Below are 20,604 nucleotides of genomic sequence, written 5' to 3'. Positions count from 1 at the left end.
CTTCTACTTTACATGGGTCCATGGCTATGCCCTCGGGCGAGATGATATGCCAGAGGAATTCTATGGAAGTCCGGAAGAAGACGCATTTCTCCAGCTTCGCATTGAGTTGTTGCTCCCGCAAGCGTTGCAGAACCAGACTGAGGTGTCGAAGGTGGCTTTCCCTGGACCGGGAGTAAATCAGGATGTCGTCCAGGTAGATAACCACAAACCGATCCAACATGTCTCGGAACACGTCGTTCATGAAGTGCTGGAAAACGGCAGGAGCGTTGGTCAACCCAAATGGCATGACAGTGTATTCGTAGTGTCCGTATCGGGTGCCGAATGCCGTCTTCCATTAGTCTCCTTCTCGCATCCGCACCAGGTTGTAGGCCCCCCCGGAGATCGAGCTTGGTGAAGATCGTTGACTCCCGCAACCTCTCCAGTAGCTCCGGGATGAGCGGCAGGGGGTAGCGATTCCGCACCGTAATGGCGTTTAGCTGGCGGTAATCACAGCACAGGCGCAAGTCCCCTGTCTTCTTCTTCACGAAGAGGATCGGGGCCGAGAGAGGGGACTTTGAAGGCCGGATGAACCCTCGGGCCAGGTTTTTGTCCAGGAAGTCCCTGAGGGCAGCCAACTCGGGCTCCGACATGGAATACAGGCGTCCCACAGGCAGTGGTGCGTTGGGCAGAAGGTCCACGGGGCAATCGTAGGGCCGATGCGGGGGTAGTTGGTCCGCCTCCTTCTCGCTGAACACGTCGGCGAAGTCCGTCAGCTCAGGAGGCAAGGTGATGGCAGCGGAGGGGAAGTTCTGGCCGGCACAGGTGTGGCGGATGTGATCGATGCACTGCAGACTCGGGAAAGAGATGGCGTTACGCGACCAGGCCACCTGAGGATCGTGGGTCCGAAGCCAGGCCAACCCAAGGACCAAGGGAAAATGAAGGTCCGCCGTGACATAAAACTGGATCGCCTTCTCATGGTCCCCAATAGCCAGGCGCAAAGGCTGGGTGGCAAATTTAATGGGGCCGGACACCAGTTCTCGCCCATCAATTGTCTCTACCCGCATCGGAGGGTCCACCGGCACCACGGGGACCGCAAACTGGGTCACAAAGGCCTGGTCCATAAAGTTTGTTGTGGCCCCTGAGTCCACCAGCGCATGCGCCTGGAGCCCGTCCGACTGGTTCCCCAACCATATCCGTGTGTCCAGAATCAGATGCCGAGGGGGCCCAGAGTCTACTTCCGCAACGTTCAGTGGGGGCTTAGTACGTGCCCGACCTAGGGTTTCCCCGAGGTCGGGCCTGCTCCGTTTCCCGATTGGTCACGCTGTGATTTGGGGACCGGCGTGCGTGCCCCACTTCGCTTTCTGGGGCAAGAAGCGGCGAAGTGGCCGGGCTCCCTACAGTACAGGCACAATCCCCCTTGGCGCCTCCGGTTCCGCTCCTGGGCTGTCAGGCGAGGTCTGGCCGCTCCCAACTCCATGGGCTCTTCTGCAGCGGTTACAAAATGTGGGGCGACCCTGGGTGCTGGTGGTGCAGGAAGTGGGGGTGCAGATGTCAACGGCGGGTCCCGGGGGTGCGACGGGACGGTCGCCGTTGCAGACGGGCATCGAGGCGGAGACAAAGGGGCACCAAGTTGTCGAGGGTCTGCGGCGCCTCCACGCGGGCCAGCTTGTCTTGCAATTCCTCTGAGAGTCCCTCCTGGAACGCGTCCACCAGCGCTGCATCATTCCAGTCAGAGTCCTGGCACAAAAGACGAAATTCGGCGATGTACTCCTGCAGGGGGCGTTTCCCTTGACGGAGTTCCTTAAGGCGCCTGGTTGCCGTCAGCATTCGAATGGGGTCCTCATACATGGTGCGCAGGTGCTGCCAAAAACGCTGTTGGTCCGCCAGCAGGGGGCTGTCCTGGAGCAAGAGAGGCGTGGCCCATCGAGCAGCCGAGCCGGAAAGAAGGTTAATCACAAAGGCCACCTTAGCCCGGTCGTCTGGGAAATCCTCTGGCCTCATAGCCATGTAGAGCTGGCACTGTCCCAAGAAGGTCGGGAACATCTCAGGCTGCCCAGAAAACTTATCCGGCACGGTTATCGGGCACTTGCGACGAGAAGGAGGAGTGGGAGGATGGGGGGGGCTGCAGGCACATTCCTGGCAGCAAGTTGGCCTGCCAAGTGAGCCACCTGCTGCTGGAGCTGTTGATTAGCCCCTTGTAGCTGCTCTAACTGCTGCTGTATCTGCTGCTGGTCCATCTTTGGTGGAAGATGTTTTAGTCAGGTCTTGAACAAAATGTTCTGTTTCCCTCCCCCTAATACTCCCAGCAAAGAGTCAGTCAGAGGCCTTCTTTTCTCCTTTTATTTACATAGATACATGTCCTGGCCACGTCTACCCACGGGCCTGCCAAGTTTCTGGAGATAACGAGGAAATTATAGATAAGGCCAGAATTACTCACGAATATCTTTCTGTATCTTTCTGTCAGCATGTTCCAGTCGTGGGTTTCATCCCACCAAGTTTCAGTAATTGCAACTATATCATATCTACCCTTATGTACTAATAATTCAAGTTCACCCTTTTTGTTCCCCTAACTTTGAGTTTTTGTATATAGGCATTTGAGATAGTTTATGTCTGACTTTTATGTCTTCCTGGTGTTTGAGTTCGTCTTCCTTCCCATCATTCCTTCCTTATTATTTGTTTTGGGATGTTTTTAGAATTAGGTCCTGGAGATCCTAGAGATTGGTCACCCTCCCCACTCAATTTTAGTTTAAGGCCCTCCTGATAAATTGAGCCAGTTATTTTCTGAAAACACTTTTCCTGGTTTTTGTTAGGTGCAGCCATAGTGGAGACCATGGTTCAAGAATCCAAAGTTCTCTTGGTGACACAAACCCTTTAGCCAGTGGTTTACTTCAAGAATCCTTTGTTCTGGGGGTATAGCTGACGTCGTGACGAGACATCCAGTTGAATCTGAAGCTCCAGATTCACCGGCAAAGTTTTCCTGCCAGGACGGTTCTTTTTTGGACCTCACTGTCCCGAAGAGACAGTGATAGTTGAGGGCACTTCCTGTGGATCTCAGGGATACCACAAAGTCCCTGATTGATCCAGGAGAAGACCTTTTTTCCTGTCAGGAAACTCCAGTTTTAATGGCTGCTGAAGTTGGGACAGCTCCGGAACGGAAGAATTGAAAGAAGTGTGCTGGTGGGGTGAGAGACTTCCTTTTTAAAAATTGCAAATCATCTGGATTTTAGAAGAGACTAATTGGTGGAGGGAAAAAAGAGTTGAGCGGCGGATTAATTTATTTAAAAAAAAACTGTGTTCCTTTTATTTTATTTTTTTAAAAAAAGAAACAGCCTCTTCTTTTTTTGTGGGGCGAGTGCATCTCTATTGGATTTAATTGGCAAAACTAATTTGGACGACTTTTAGCTTCTGGACTCTTTTTTAAAAAAAGAAAGGAAAAAAGAGAAAATTTTCTGTGCCTTTTTTGGGGGGTTCCTCTTGTTATTCTTACTTTTATTCAATATTATTTGGTAATATAACAATTTTTCCTTTTGGTTATTTCTTTGTTTAAGTCGGGAAGCAGGGAAAGGCTCAACAATACTGCCACCTAGTGGACTTTGGAAATTTTTATTTTTACTTTTACTCTTCTTTTTTCTCTGTCAATGGTGGAATCTCCCTGATGCAAAAAAGTTGCCATATGCCTGAGGCTCTATGTTTATACTTTGTTGCTTTTGAGATAGAGGGTGAGAGACTTTGAAACCTTGCAGTCTTGTTTATTCAGGTGCTCTAACAGATACTATCAACTGAAAGAGCCTATAAGGGAAAGGGAGGATTCTTTCTTTTTTGTTATGAAAAATATTGTGGTGACTCTGGAAAGAGAGCTGCAGATAATTATTTTTAAATTCTCTATTATTTTTCTAAGAAGAGTAAAGGGAAAAAAATTTTTCTCTGTCTTTGCTTCCCACTTGGGGATTACCACATTTTATTTTTTTTCTCTTTCGCTATTTTTTTTTTGATAGCTTCTTTTTCTATGTTGGATGTTTTTTCTTACTCTTCTTGGGATTAATTGGAACAATTGGATTTAGACATACAAGAGTCTGAAGATTTTTTTTTGTTTACTACACTAAATTTTTGATCCTTTTTCCTGCATATATTACAATGAGTAGAAAAGGAACACCACATGGATCGGCTACATCAACACCTTCCTCCTCACCAGGAGGTCAAAGGTCAATACAAGCGATGCTTCAAAGGAAAAAAGGTAAAGATAAAGAGATTTTTTTACAGATTATTTGGCAGGGAATTCAGAAATTGCAAGAAGAAGCAGAATAAAATAAGAAAAGAACAGAGAAAATGGATGAAAAGGTGGAAACCATACAACAAATGATGAGGAAATATGAGGACAAGTTTCAAAGAGTTGATGAAAGAGAAGAGCAAAGAGATAAAATCAGAAATACTGACAGCAGATTGGAGGAGGTTGAAAAATATAAAAGTGGAGCATTGGGTTGGGAGATGGATAGAGCAGAATTTTTTCTTAGATTTCAGAATATCGAGGAAGAGAAGGGAGAGAATTTGGCAGATAAAATGGTGGAAATTCTGGCCGAGACTCTAGAAATTAGTACGGAGGAGATGATTGATGGTGTTGACGAGATCTTTAGAGTCCATACGAGATATGCAACAAGAAACAATCTCCCAAGAGAAGTGTACATAAGATTTACCAAAAAACCAATAAAAGCACAAATATTGCAAATTGCGAGAGATAAACCGTTGAAATATAAAGGCAAAGAAATTATAGTATTGAAGTAAGTTCCAAGAAGAGTGAGAGAGATGAGAAGAGAATATCATTTCCTGACCAAAGTTTTATTACAGAAAGGTGTCAATTATAAATGGTTGATACCAGAGGGTTTGGTGTTTACATGGCAACAGCAAAAATATAGAGAATTGATTCACTAGACAAAGCCAAAGACTTCTATGCGGAATATCTTAAAGAAAAAGAAATTGACACGAGTGAAGAAATTACATTGGTCGAGCTTCAAGAGTCTGAGCTGTTGGTAATGATTGAAAAAGAAGAAGGCGCTGTGGGTAGTAAGCCAGAAGCTAAACCACGACATGAACCAAGATCGACAAGAGCGATAAATCCTAATTATAAAGTATGAAAATGGAAGAGAGAAAATGGATAACAATAAACATTAATGGACTTAATTCAGCTATCAAGAGAATAAAAACATTTCACAAATTAGAGAAATTAAAATTGGATATAATTTGTTTGCAAGAAGTACATATTAAAAAACAACATGAACAATTACTAATCCAGCCAAAATTGGGGAAAGTATTTACTTCACTACCACAATGCAAGAAAAGAAGAATAGCTTTATACATTAGAGATACAATTAGGGCAAAGCAAATATATTCAGATGAGAATAGTAGGATTTTGATGTTGGAAATATTAGATAACAATATGAAAACACTTTTAATAGCATTATATGCTCCCAATGATAATCAAGAAGATTTTTACAGGAAACTACATGCAAAAATTGTTGATTTGGACTATGAGAATATTTGCATACTGGGCAATTTTAATGGTGTAATTAATGGCAAATTGGAGTATAGAACACAAAAAGCAACAAAACAAAATAAAAAGATCCTTCCAAAATCGTTTTTTAAAATGATAGAGGAAATGAACTTAAAAGATGCATGGAGAGAAAGAAATCAGGAAAATAGATAATATACTTTTTATTCAAATAACATAACATAACATAACATAACATAACAATATATATATATTATATATATATTATAATATAATATAAGCTGTATGTTTCATTTGTCAGTTTCATCCCACTAATGGGATGGGCCGGTTTAGCTCTGCCTGGTAAGGCCTGTTATTAAGAACACAAAGCCTGCAATTACTGCAGGTTCGAGCCCGGCCCAAGGTTGACTCAGCCTTCCATCCTTTATAAGGTAGGTAAAATGAGGACCCAGATTGTTGGGGGGGCAATAAGTTGACTTTGTAAATATATACAAATAGAATGAGACTATTGCCCTATACATTGTAAGCCGCCCTGAGTCTTCGGAGAAGGGCGGGGTATAAATGTAAACAAAAAAAAAAAAAAAAAAGTTTCCGTAATGGCAACAATATCATATCTGCCCTCATTTACTTGAATTTCTAATTCACCCTGTTTATTGGTGTATAGACATTTGATTGGTGTAGACATTTGAGTCCATTTTGATTGACCTTGTATTTACTATCTACATAACCTGTGTTGTGCCTGACTGCCCCTACTTTCTTGCCACCTGTTTGACTAGTGCATATGGTATGGCACTCACTATTAAATGCTTGGTTTTGCTTGATAGCAGGGCTGATAATCTTACCCACACAGACATCTATCTTACATGCACTGATAACCCTATTAATTTTGGATTGCTGGGGACAGAAATTTTCTGTATCAATTAATTCTCTGTCCCCACTGTTCAGTTTAAACGTTTATCCAGAAAATCTGTGAATTTATTGCTAAGTAACTCAGTTCCTTTCTTTGATGGATGCAATCCATCTCTTTTGTACAGTTTTTCATTGGACCAGTTGCAGACATCATGACTAATAAAACCAAAGCCTTCCCTTTTACACCACTCCTTTAGCCATACATTAAACTCCACTACACGCTGGCCTTTACCTTTTTGTTCCTTATATACTGGTAAAACCTCTGAAAAGATAAGCCTACAACCTATACTACTAAGTTCATACCCCAAGCTCTGGAAATCATTCTGCACAGAAAGTACATCCTTTTGGGACAGATCATTTGTGCCAAGATGTATAATAGAAACAACATCACAATCCTTGCTGGCATTCTTGACTATCTTAAGAATACGCCTCTTGTCTCTGCTGGCAGTAGCACCTGGCAGACACCTGACCTCTTTCAAAACCTCCATATCCTTTCCTAAATTTACATCCCTTACAATTGAATCACCAATCAGAAGGTGGCTTCTCTTTTTGGATACCATGCTCCTCTTGTGTGACCGATGTGTAATACCTTTCCAAAGTAAGTTCTTCATCTTGGACCATGATCCCCTGATTGTTTGAGTTATCTACAACTACCTTGACCTGTCACTTTAGTATCCCTATTAAGGTCAGCAAGGGCACTATATCTGTTATACTGGGACACTGCAAAAGCTTTGTGTTTATGGTTCACAGCTCTCACCCTGCCAGATCCCACAGTTGTCCATACTGCCCTTCTCCTGCAGGATCTTTGTGGTAGAGGGGACTGATGGCATGGAAGCTGGAATGGTTAAATTGGGCACCTAATTTCTGCTTGGAGAGCATAGATTTGAGATTCTAGATAGGTAATTTGTCCACGTAGACTGCTAATTTGTTTACAAAGAGGACACTATCCAAATTTGAAAAGAGTACTGCGAAAGACAGCTGCAAAACAAGTATTGCACTGAACTAGACATTCATGAAATAGACATGAAATAGACATTCATCTTGATTTAGAATAGATATAATATGGATGACAATAGAACTGACCTCTAATATAAAAAAGATTGATACAGAAACCAGTACCTGGGCGGACCATAACCTTATGAAAACAACATGGAAAGGGCAAAAAAGAAGGTCTAGATGGACTTTAAATACAATGATTTTAAGAGATAAAGAATTTGTCCAAAAAATGGAGAAGAATTGGCTTTTTTCTTTAAGGAAAATAAAAAAGAGGATACATTGGTCCAAAATCGTTGGGATGCAATGAAGGCTTATGTAAGAGGCTGGATGATACACGGAAAAGAAACTTTAAGAAAAGACAAGCCCTTAAAACATTAGAAAATAGTTATAAAAAATTAAAACAAGAACTACAAAAATCTTCAGAGGAAAAAGATATTAAAATGAGAATGGACTTAATTAAACATAAAATAGCTGATTGAAAAAGAAGAATTAAGACAAAAAATTAGAGGGGTGAAACAGAATTATTTTGAAAATGCTAATAAACCAGGTAGATGGTTAGCTTATAAATTGAAAAAAGAGAAAGAATCTCAGAGAATACTACAATTAGTGGATAATCAAGGCCAGATTAAGTTTGGGAATGAAGAGAAGAAAAAAATTGTCCAAGACTATTATAGAAAACTATATGAACAAGAGAGTATTGAAGAGGGAAATAGTAAATATTATTTACAGAAAGCTAATTTACCTCAGATCTCTAAAGATACTGAACTGATGCTGGAAGGAAATATAACAATGATGGAATTAACCCAAGTACTTAAAAAACAAAAAAATGGGAAAACGCCAGGTCCAGACGGATTGCCAGCTGAATACTACATGACATTTCAAGAACAGTTGAGTCTTCCACTATTGGAGGTTATGAATGAAGTGATGTTAAAGAAGAAAATATCAGAGACTTGGACGGAGGCATATATTACACTTATCCCAAAAGAAGACATGGATTTACAACAAGTTAAAAACTATAGGCCTATATCTCTGTTAAATTCAGATTATAAAATTTTTGTTTCAATATTGGCATAAAGACTGAAAAGATATTTGAATGATTTTATACACTCAGATCAAAATGGATTTCTGCCCAAAAGACATATTAGAAATAACATGAGGATAATACTGGATACTTTAGAATATTATGAGGCCACCTGGAAAAACTGATGGCGTTGATTTTCCTTGAAACACAAAAAGCTTTTGACAATATCAATTGGCGTTTTATGCTTTTACAACTGGAACAAATGGGATTTGGAGGAAAGTTTATTAAGGCAATAGAAACTATATATTATAAGCAATCAGCCAAAGTAATTATAAATGGTGAACTGACAGAATCGATTCAAATTAAAAAAGGAACAAGGCAGGGTTGCCCACTGTCACCTCTGCTGTTTGTACTAACATTGGAAGTATTAAATAGAAATATTAGAGAGGAAAGAGAAATAAAAGGCATGAAAATCCAAAAGGAAGAATAGAAATTACAAGCATTTGCTGATGATTTGGTCTTTATTATTGAGGACCCATTAGAATCTATAATTAAGTTGATAGATAAAATAGGAGAAGTTGGAGAAGTTGCAGGTTTGAAAATAAATAAAGATAAAACGAAAATTTTAACAAAAAATATGTTAAAGAAGCAAAAAGCTGAACTAGCAGAAAGATCAGAGATGCAGATTACGAATAAAGTTAAGTACCTGGGGATCTTTTTGACTGCAAGATGTAGTACATTGAAAGAGAGTAATTATAGTAAACTCAAACAGCAGATTGTGTCAGACTTGGCAAAATGGGAGAACCTGCAGTTATCATTGATTGGACGAATATCAACGATTAAGATGAATATTCTGCCTAGAATACTATATCTGTTCCAAACAATTCCAATTAGATTGGGGAAAGGATATTTTGAGAAATTGAATAAAATAATACTGAAATATATCTGGCAGGGTAAAAAAGTGAGGATAAAATTAAAATTATTGCAAGATGTGAGAACAAGAGGGGGTTTTGGGCTAACCAGTTGGGAATTATATTATCAAACTTAATGTGGATCAAGGAATGGATAACCTTAAGGAACAACAGAATACTGATTTTGGAAGGTCACAATCTGCTATTGGGATGACATGCTTTCCTATGATAAGGACAAGCTAAAACACAGGAGTATTTTAGAAGACATATTGTAAGGGAAGCTCTGTTATTAAACTAGGAGAGGATTAAGAAAAGTGACTTTTTAAAAATTCCAGTTTGGGTATCAACTATTGAGGCTTTTTCATATTCAATAACATTTAGAAAGGAAAAAAATTGTTAGATATAAAGAATTGTTAAATGAAAAGAGTGAATTAAAAACTATGCAGGAACTAGAAACAGAAGGCATAAAAATGAATTGGTTTTCTTATCTGCAAATATGCTCCAGATATGATAAAGATTCCAAGACAGAAGGCTTCTATAGTAATCTGACTAGTTTTGATAAGATTTTAACAGGTGCTGATGACAACTTAATTAGGAAATTGTATGGATATTTGTTAGAGATTAAACTGGAAGAAGAACAAGTTAAGGAGACGATGATTGCCTAGGGGAAGAATTTTGGACATGGGATTGATTTAGAGGTATGGCAAAAATTATGGACACATAATTATAAAATGACAATGTCTGCGGCATATAAAGAGAATTTGTAGATGTTTTATAGGTGGCATCTACCCCCGACAAGGATTGCCAGAATGTTCAAGGACAAATCTGAAAAATGTTGGAAGTGCCATCAGACACCTGGATCATATTACCATATGTGGTGGACATGTGTGGAAGCTAAAAGAGATTGGACTAAAATATACACATGGTTGGAAAAAATAATTAAAAAACATATAGATTTTAAGCCAGAAGTCTTTTTATTGGGGATCATACCAGAAATATACAGTAGGGAATTGAGATATCTGATGGTGAATATTGTAACAGCAGCTAGGATTGTGTTTGCTAAAAACTGGAAAAATGAGAAATTACCTTTGCAAGATGAAATTATTAGGCAAATAATGGAATGTGCAGAAATGAGCAAACTGACATTTGAAATTAAAGAACAGGAAGATAAGCAATATTATAAGATATGGGACTTATTTTATCAATGGTGAGAAGGAAGGATATGTTAGAAAAGATTGGAGAAAGACTTTTATTAAGTGAAATATTAACTTGATTTAGAATGATGGAATGAATAATGCTATTAGATAAAGTATTAATTTGTGGACGTTTATATGGAATGAGAGTATGAAAGATTATAGCCATTGGTTAACTAAAATAAGAGTGGCAAAACGTGAGTATTTTTCCGCTCTTATTGCATCAGCAGATAATTGCCCAGCCGCCCTGTTTAGGGTGACCTGGTCCCTACTTCATCAGGGAGCTCGGGAGGACCCCTTGCAGGGTCGTGCTGAGGATTTTGGCCAATATCTGCACGATAAAATCGCTCAGATTCAGGATGGTTTGGACTCTGATTGGGTAGATTCGAGTGGGATGACGGAGGCTGTTCTTGATGATGTTATCTGGGATGAGTTCGATTCTGACTCCCCAGGACATGGACAGGATACTGGGGAGGCTGAATGCGACATGTTTATTGGACCCGTGTCCCTCCTGCCTGGTACTGGCCACACAGGAGGTTACATGAGGCTGGCTCCAGGGAATTGTTAACGCTTCCTTGATGGAGGGTGCCTTCCCATCCGCCTTGAAAGAGGCGGTGGTGAGGCCCCTCCTCAAGAAGCCCTCTCTGGATCCAGCTGTTTTATCGAATTACCGTCCTGTCTCCAACCTTCGCTTTGTGGCGAAGGTTGTTGAGAGTGTGGTGGCAAGACAGCTTCCCCAGTACCTGGAGGAAACTGTCTATCTTGACCCGTTCCAGTCCGGCTTCCAACTGGGGTACAGCATGGAGACGGCTTTGGTCGCGTTGGTTGATGATCTCTGGAGGGCTCGGGATAGGGGTTGTTCCTCTGTCCTGGTCCTATTAGACCTTTCAGCGGCTTTTGATACCATCGACCATGGTATCCTGCTGTGGCGGCTGGGAGGATTGGGAGTGGGGGGCACCATCTTTCGGTGGTTCTCCTCCTATCTCTCTGACCGATCACAGACGGTGTTGGCAGGGCGGCAGAGATTGGCTGCGAGGCACCTCACATGTGGGGTGCCGCAGGGGTCGGTCCTCTCGCCTCTCCTGTTCAACATCTATATGAAGCCGCTGGGTGAGATCATCTGTGGTTTTGGGGTGCGATGTCATCTGTACGCTGATGATACTCAGATGTACATTTCCACCCCTAACCACCCCAACGAGGCTGTTGAAGTGATGTCCCCGTGTCTGGAGGCCGTGCGGGTCTGGATGGGAAAGAACAGGCTCCGACTCAATCCCTCCAAGACTGAGTGGCTGTGGATGCTGGTTCCATCGCTGACTGTTGGAGGCGAGTCATTGGCCCCTATGGAGAGGGTCCGCAACTTGGGTGTTCTCCTGGATGCTCGGCTGTCGTTAGAAGAACATATGATGGCCGTCGCCAGGGGAGCCTTTTATCAGGTCCGCCTGATTCGCCAGTTGCACCCCTTCATAGACCGGGATTCCTTATGCACGGTTACTCACACCCTCGTCACTTCCCGCCTGGACTACTGTAATGCTCTCTACATGGGGCTCCCCTTGAAGAGCACCCGGAATGCGGCTGCATGGGTAATAGAGGGAGCTACTCGTGGCTCCCATATAACACCTCTCCTGCGCAAGCTGCACTGGTTGCCGGTGGTCTTCCGGGTGCAATTCTAGGTGTTGGTTACCACCTTTAAGGCGCTCCATGGCACAGGACCGGGATATCTACGGGACCGCCTGCTGCCACCAATAGCTTCCCATCGCCCTGTGCGCTCCCATAGGGAGGGTCTCCTCAGGGTGCCGTCAGTCAAACAATGTCGGCTGGCTACCCCCAGGTGGAGAGCCTTCTCTGTGGGGGCACCTACCCTCTGGAATGAGCTGCCTCTGGGGTTACGTTTGCTCCCAACCTCCGGACCTTCTGACGTGAGCTCAAGACCTTTCTGTTTCACCGCACAGGGCTGGCCTAATTGTAATATAGTTTTTAACTTGGGTTTTATTATTGTTTTATTAATAGTTTTAATGGAATTCGGCCTAATTGAATTAGATTTTTAAAAATTATTTTTTAATTTATTGATGAATCTGTTTTATGTTGGCTGTAAACCGCCCTGAGTCCGGAGTCCAGCTGTAAACCACCCAGAGAAGGGCGGTATAGAAATTAAATAAATAAATAAATAAACAAATAAAAGATTGGATATTAGATGGAGGTAATTAATACTAGATGAATTAAGAATATTTTTATGTTGAAAGTGCACAAGAGATATGTAACCACCCCACTGAAACACTGTAATTGGATTTAAGATGTTTTTATGTTCGTTTTGTTTCAAAAAATAAACAAAACTTTTGTATTAAAAAAAAAGAATCCTTTGTTCTTGCCATGACCTTTCATTTTTTATGTGCTTTCAAACTGCCAGGTTGGCAGAAACTGGGACAAGTAACTAGAGCTCACCCCGTTACGTGGCACTAAGGATTTGAACCACTGAACTGCCAACCTTTCGGTAGACAAGCTCAGCATTTGAGCCACTGAGCCACTGCATTGATCTTTCATTGGCAGTACAGATGAAAAAACTACTTGTGCACCTAACTCCTTAACTTTCTTGACTAGCTAAATCACTCAATATTATTTCCAGTTTCATTTTTGTGTCATTTATCTCAATGTGTAGTAATAGAAAAGGGTAGTACTGTATTTTTCAGTGTATAAGACACACCTTTTTACCCCCAAAAAGAGGGCGAAAAACTGGGTACGTGTTATACGCCGAATGTTGCATCAGCCATACCTGGGGATGTGATGTCGGAAATGGTGGCAACGGCGACAACTGTGGCAACAGACAGCTGATTGGCGGTGTTCTGGAATCCAACCGCCAATCAGAAAAGTGAAAAGCAAACGGTTCTGGGAACCGTTTGCTATAAATTGAGGCACTGCCCTGCCACTGCCTCAGGCGCCCCTCAGCTATCTGAGCCACCGCCACCGCCACTCACCTTTAGGAGCCGGAGCCGAAGCCGCACCCCACCACCACCATTGCTGCTTGTAAGTCGGAGCTGAAGCAGTCAACTTGTGGACTTTAACTCTCAGGATTCTGGGCGTTGAAGTCCACAAGTCTTAAAGCAGTCAGTTTGTGGATTTTAACTCTCAGGATTATGGGACTTGAAGTCCACAAGTCTTAAAGCAATCACGTTTGAAGACCTCTGGGTTAGGGGTTAAGGTTAGCATCTGTTTATAACAGGTTAGGGTTAGCACTTGTTTATATAGGGTATGGGCAGGGGTCTGCAAACTTGGTTTTTTTAAGACTTGTGGACTTCAACCAGCAAAGCTGGCTGAGGAACTCTGGGAGTTGAAGTCCACAAGTCTTAAAAGAGCCAAGTTTGCAGACCCCTGGGATAGGGTTAGGGAGGAAACAAATCATCAATGTCCTAAAATTCTCAGCTTGCTATTGTTACTGTAGTTTAGGGTGAGGGCATAATGAGCTACTCTAGTGTATGTGTATGACTGAACATGATTTTAGCTACAGTACTCTGCATTCTTATAAAGGACACAATATTGTTCTTTCTTGCAGAAAAATGTCAAAGCCAAGAAGGCAAGCATACAAAATCTCTTTCAAGCTGGAAGTCATGAAATATGATCAGGAGCATGGAAACAGAGCAGCGGAGAAACATTTTTGGCCACCTCCAACTGAAAAATGGTAAGAAAGTGGAGGAAACAGCTGGAACAGCTGCAAAAGGTAAAGGATAAAAGCAAGCACAACTTCCGTGGGGTTCCTGAAAAGTGGCCCCACTTAGAGGATATGAAAGACTGGATCACAGGTCACCGGAACAGTGGCTTCGCGGTCACCACAAAAATGGTGATGTATGAAGCCAAACGCGTTGCTACACAGAAAGGCATTCAGGATTTTACTGGATCACCATCGTGGTGCTTCAGATTTATGAGGCAATATGGCCTTGCTATGTGCATCAAAACTAGAATTGCACAAAGAATGCCAAAAGAGTATGAATCTAAGATTCTGTCTTTTTATACATTTGTAATAAATGCTAGGAAGAAAAATAATTTTGAAACTGGCCAGATTGAGAATATGGATGAAGTCCCACTAACTTTTGATGTGCCATCAAATAGGACTGTTGATGTGAAAGGTGCCAAAAGCATAACAGTGAAAACCTCAGGACATGAGGAAACACATTACACCAGGGCTGGGCAACTATGGCCCCTTTATGACCTATGGACTTCAACTCCCAGAATTCCTGAGCCAGCATGCTGGCTCAGGAATTCTGGGAGTTGAAGTCCATAGGTCATAAAGGGGCCATAGTTGCCCAGCCCTGCATTACACGGTTGTGTTGTCCTGTTTTGCAGACAGCACCAAAGTGCCACCAATGTTAATATTCAAAAGAAAAACCTTCCCAAAGGAAGTGATTCCAAGAGGTGTTGTTGTGCATGTCCATGAGAAAGGATGAATGGATGAACATGGAATGAAGGTATGTGGTCCAAACGTCCTGGAGGGCTTCTGAAAAAAAAGCTTTATTAGTGCTCAACAAATTTAGAGCACATATTAGTGAAACCACAAAGAAAAGATTCAAAGAAGTGAAGACTCATCTAGCTATAATTCCTGGGGGTCTTACCAGCCAGTTGCAACCTCTTGATGTTTCCATCAACAAGCCATTCAAAGTGTACATGCGAGAAGAGTGGAACAAATGGATGGCTGCTGGTAATCAAGATCTGACACCCACTGGACTAATGAGGAGGCCCATTATCACTGAAGTTTGTGAATGGGTGAAAACATAATGGAACTCAGTGAAGGACAAAACTGTTACACGGTCCTTCAAAAAATGTGGCATTAGTAATGCCTTAGATGGAACTGAAGATGATATCATTTATGAAGGTAGAGAAGAAAGCAATTGTCAGCAACTCTGCTTCCTAAACTCTGATACCAGTGACGATGATGAGTTCTTGGGGTTTCCAGAAAATTAGAGGAGTGCTTGAACCTTTAAAATCTCTCCTCATTTGTTAATGACAGTGATGATGGTTCTTAATACCGCTGTTGACTTTACATGATTGTAAAAAGTGTACATGGTTGTAAAAAGTTACATGGTTGTAAAAATTGTTCTGCTATGCTGATATTTTATTAAATAATATATTACTACACCATTTGGTTCAGAATACTTTTTCCCTTGTTTTCCTCCCCCAAAATTAAAGTGTGTCTTATATTCCGGTGCATCTTATACACCGAAAAATACGGTAATCTGTTATTATTTTGGTTTGGTTCTCAGATACAACTTTGATTTTTGTTCCAGGGAGCCAAATACCTTTCTAGATTGACTGTCTGGTCTACAGACGGCTGGTTCTGTTCCCTTGAGAATTGAATCTCCCAACACCAACACTTGTCTTTTTTCCTAGGGAGGTTTCGGGTATTTTTCTATCTGTCACAGAAGCACTTGCAGATACTGCTTTTTTAGGGATATTTGATGATGCTTCTTTTCTAGGTGTCTGCATGTTTTCTTCCAGGGAGAGTCTATGAAATCAATTGCTCAGCTCCAGCGGGGCTGCATCAGAGTAGGTTGGGTTGGACAGGGGTTTTGTACTAGGTTGGTGTTTTCTTCTATGAGTTGCATGTTTCCATCTGTCTTCTTCTTTTAAAGGTTTATTTATAGGGTTGATTCTTTTAGAAGTTGTCATTATTATATTCAGTTTGGGTATAATTTTCTTACGAAGTTTGGAGTTCCTTATTTTGGTAGATTGAGTTTCAGAGTGGTTAGAATTTCCTCTAGACCCTTTATTTTTTCTTTTAGAAACTCAATTAGTTTATATTTGGTACATATAAAGTCTAGGTTTCTATGGGAATAAGCGTATACATGTTTTGCAGATCACAATAGTATCTGTTGCTTTTTCCATTTGGATTGAAAAAAATAGAAAATGAAAATGTAGAAGTTTTTACCACAGATTTTTAAAAGGAAAAATGTCCAATTTAGAATTTGATATTTTAATGGATCATTTATAAATTTGGGGGAAAATATCTAGTTTAAAAAATAAAGTTCTAGCAGTTTATTTAAAAGTGTCAAATTTTTATATTTTTAGTGTTGAGTAAGACTCAAATGCAAGGTTCGTTCTTATCCTGCCATGGAGTGTTCTATAATTATCTCTTTCTTCCCTGCCTTCTTGTGATCCTTTCCCCCCTTGCCTTCTTGTGAGCTTAATTTATCCCTTCCTTCTCTGCTCTCTTATGTTCCACACTTGCTATTGTCTACTCTCCCTACTTATTTATCCCCTTATTCTTTGCCTTGTTTTTTTTTTAATCCTCTCTTCTTAGTTGCCTTTTGCCTGCCACTACTGGATAGTCAGCCCTCCCTGCTTTCCTCAATGACAATACAAAAGCCACAATTGTGGTACTTGCCTCAACGCTGCCCTGCAAATAAGAGTGGAATTTCTGTCATGATGTCACCCTGAACATGTCATCTTTTGATATACTGTACTGTTAGTTTGCACATTTCTCTGCCAGTGAGTTTCTAAGGATGAGAGTAGATTCAGACCTGTTACATAAAAGGTACCTTATGAACATGAATCAAGAATTCCAGGAGTTCTAAACACATTTTAGACACTGAAGATCTACAGTGGGATTACAATTTATATGTTTAAGAAGCTAGATTTGAAATCACAAAACTAATGCCATAATATGCCACATAATATTGCTTTTAATTCAGATATATATATATTTTAACCACCCATGCCAAAAGATCAGTTAGCAGTCAGTGCAATTTAGTAAGTTGAACTTTCTTCCTTTCCTGTAAACAGGTGATCAGAAACTATCCTGGCAGTTTGTATGACTAGGTACTATAACTACCTGCAACTGTGAACTCTGGCAATTCTGCCAGAAGGTACTGAACCATCTTTTCCCATGGGAAAGGAAAGTGGGGGTAAAATCTTCCTTAGCTGAAACTCACAGAAACAAAAGAAGTCAAGTATATCATAATTTTGAATCTGGTAAACAATGTCATTCCAAACTATGGATTCCTGCTTTCAGATATTGTCTTCTGTGTAATAAGGTTATTGAAAGTTTTACTGTACTTAAAAGCACATTATATGGTGCATACTGGCTAACGTATATAAATTCCTTAAAATTAGCAATAATTATCTAAAAACAAACATGTGAAGTCCAGCACTTACAATCATCTTCTTATAGAGTCCATAATGTAGCACCAGACTGTGGGTCAATGCCAACCGATGTGGTTTCATGGGATGTCCTGCTCCTAATATGGGGAGAGGGAAGAGAAAAGAAACACGTGTAATTAACATCTTCACAGCACAAGCACAGGAATCTACCTGATCACTACTACAAGTCCTCAAAGAATAAAGAATAATATGGAAAGTAAAAGTGGGAGGCCTTTTAAAAGACTATTGATTCATTAACGGGATCTAGACATATTTATCTTGTTTTGGAAATTTCCTTAGTTTAAACAATCAAAAGAAGTCTGGTGTGTAACTATCTTTTCACAAATTTCACAAATGTAATTTACATGTATACAACGTGGAATGGATTTGAAGTTCTGAACAACTGCAATAATCTTCATAAAGTAATAAGCATGAATACTTGATACAACTCTGTACAATAATATCAAGAATCTATGATTCTTCACATACCCTCTAACATTCCATAGATGAAGATACAGGCATTCTCACAGAACAATGCTTGAATTCTATTACATTCCATAAATACAGATATAATTATATTTCCCTACGAATAGTATGCCACTATATATTAGGCTATCAGATCTGGACTGCAAAAATCCAGGTGCTCTTTGCTGCTATCTGGACCTTTAAAAACCACAAGGTCTGTTACTCTGAAACAGAAGTTGGCTGGGTCATTGATGGTGTGTGTGTGTAAAAGTAAGCACTGCTGTAAGAATTCTTTTCTTTTCTTTTATGTACACTGAGAGCATATGCACCAAGACAAATTCCTTGTGTGTCCAATCACACTTGGCCAATAAAAATTCTATTCTATTCTATTAAAGTTAGCTTTTGAAGGGCACAATATTCTTGTTTAAGTTCATGATGAATATGAAGTAGTAATTATAATGAAGCAGTAGTTCAAATATAATCAAGAGCACTTGGAAAGTCTCATACCGTTAGAATGGTCTCCTGCTTGAGCAGGGGTTGGACTAAATGACCTACAAGATCCCCTCTAAATCTGTTTATTCTATTCTAATTCTTATTATATTCTATTATTCTCCTTTCTCAAAACATGAAGTAGTGTGAAATGATTCCCGCCAGGTTTCCTACACATGCACAGAACTTCAGTCTTTCAAATCAGGAAAGAAAGTTAAAGGCTTTATTTCAGCGTTGCCGCAAAAAACAAAGACAAGGACCGAAACAAACCCAACGCCTTTCTGATAAAGAGGAGAAACTTTGGCACATGGCTGTTAGGAAAATTGGGATTACTGCAATGCTCTCTACATGGGGTTCCCCTTGAGGAGCATCCGGAGACTCCAGGTAGTTCAGAATGCGGCTGCGCGGGTGATAGAGGGTGCCCCTCGTGGCTCCCACGTAACACCTCTCCTGCGCAGACTGCACTGGCTGCCTGTGGCCTTCCGGGTGCACTTCAAGGTTTTGGTAATGATCTTCAAAGAGCTCCATGGGATAGGGCCGGGCTACTTACGGGACCGTCTGCTGCCACCGAATGCCTCTCACCAACCCGTGCGCTCTCACAGAGGGACTCCTCAGGGTGCCGTCGGCCAGGCAGTGCCGACTGGCGACACCCAGGGGAAGGGCCTTTTCTGTGGGGGCCCCCACCCTCTGGAACGAGCTTCCCCCAGGACTTCGCCAACTTCCTGACCTTCGAACCTTCCGCCGCGAGCTTAAGACACATCTATTTATTTGCGCAGGACTGGACTAGAATTTTAAATTTTTTAAATGTTTAAATTTTAAATTTGGTTTTAAATGGGGTTTTATTATTTATATCTCTATTTTAAATATTCGGCTTATGTAATAAGTTTTTTTAAATTAATGTTTTATTTTGTATATATATATGTTTTTTAAGTGGCTGTAAACCGCCCTGAGTCCCTAGGGAGATAGGGCGGTATAAAAGTACGAATAATAAAATAAATAAATAAATAAAAGTCCGCTCCTTCCCTCAACCGAGGAAAAATCAGTCTTCACTCGATCAGAAAGCACGAGCATCCCAAGATTTCCCAATTACCGCTGCTGCGCACGCACCGTAATGAAAATTGCCCACATCGGGATCATAGAAATAAGCCACAGTCTTCGCCATGCCGCCACACTCGGAAGGACTCGAGCGCCGAATGACCTCCCGGTTGCGTCCCTCCACCCACAGGCTTACGTCACCGCGTCGCCTAAGCAACGTGCGGAAGCTCAACCCGGAGGGAAAAAAGGCCTCTCTTTCCCTGCGCGCAGACGCCTAGTCACCGCCTCCGTTCTGGTTTGGGGTCGGGAAGTGTTGCTACGTAGCGAAGAGCAATAAGGCCGTGGGGAGTCGTGTTGCTTTTTAGTCAAATAACAGGCTTCTGATTCGGTTCGGTTTGCTGTGTTTATTTTCTGCCGTATCTGGGCGGCCAAAAGTTGGACGATGACTAAGTGACAGTAACGAGATTATTTTTTTACTTTTTCTTTCCCTCTAGGTTTCATATGGATTTTCTCAGCCCAACTTCTAAACAATTATAGTTAAATAGTTTAAATAGCGCTAATATAAAATAAAACAAAAGACTCGCTTCTACCATCTTAAAATACTCTCAAAAGGCATAGGTTCCATTGTGTAAAACAGCAGATTGTGATAGAATCTTCAGTTAGACCGAAGGGAGTGATTGAGAGGGCCCCTTTACATATGGCTGTTTTCTCAGATCCTTAAACAACATACATTAACTCAATTTCTACTATTATGAACTACCATTAAGCTTTTAATAATCTAAGGACAAATGCCATTTTCGTATTTATTAAAAAAATTGTTTGCAATAGCAAAAGTGAAAACAAACTAAACTCTGAAAAAGTGCAAAAGTAAGTAGTAAGATAAAGAGAAAAGAAATAGGTAGAGTGACTTCATTGTAATGTCCTTCCTGTTTCATTCCTTCATTGTAATGTCCTTCCTGTTTCATTCCTGTTTCATTCCTT

The 20,604-nt window shown here is 41.1% G+C and overlaps 1 protein-coding gene across 2 annotated transcripts in view; it reads right to left on the bottom strand.

Annotated features, from left to right (window-relative positions):
- The window catches only part of HDAC3 (histone deacetylase 3), a 180,454-nt gene extending 160,652 nt beyond the window's left edge, over positions 1-19,802 (bottom strand). For both annotated transcript variants that reach the window (XM_058174614.1, XM_058174615.1), the window contains exons 1-2: positions 19,696-19,802; positions 17,650-17,732 (exon numbers count right to left, since the gene is read on the bottom strand). In XM_058174614.1, the coding sequence (XP_058030597.1) occupies positions 17,650-17,732; positions 19,696-19,750 (138 nt within the window). In that variant the 5' untranslated portion in view covers positions 19,751-19,802. The remainder of the gene's footprint in view (positions 1-17,649; positions 17,733-19,695) is intronic.
- Between the last annotated feature and the right edge of the window lie 802 nt (positions 19,803-20,604).

The sequence above is a fragment of the Ahaetulla prasina genome, chromosome 3, assembly GCF_028640845.1.
Source record: "Ahaetulla prasina isolate Xishuangbanna chromosome 3, ASM2864084v1, whole genome shotgun sequence".
NCBI lineage: Eukaryota > Metazoa > Chordata > Lepidosauria > Squamata > Colubridae > Ahaetulla > Ahaetulla prasina.
This window is presented reverse-complemented; position numbering and strand designations above follow the sequence as displayed.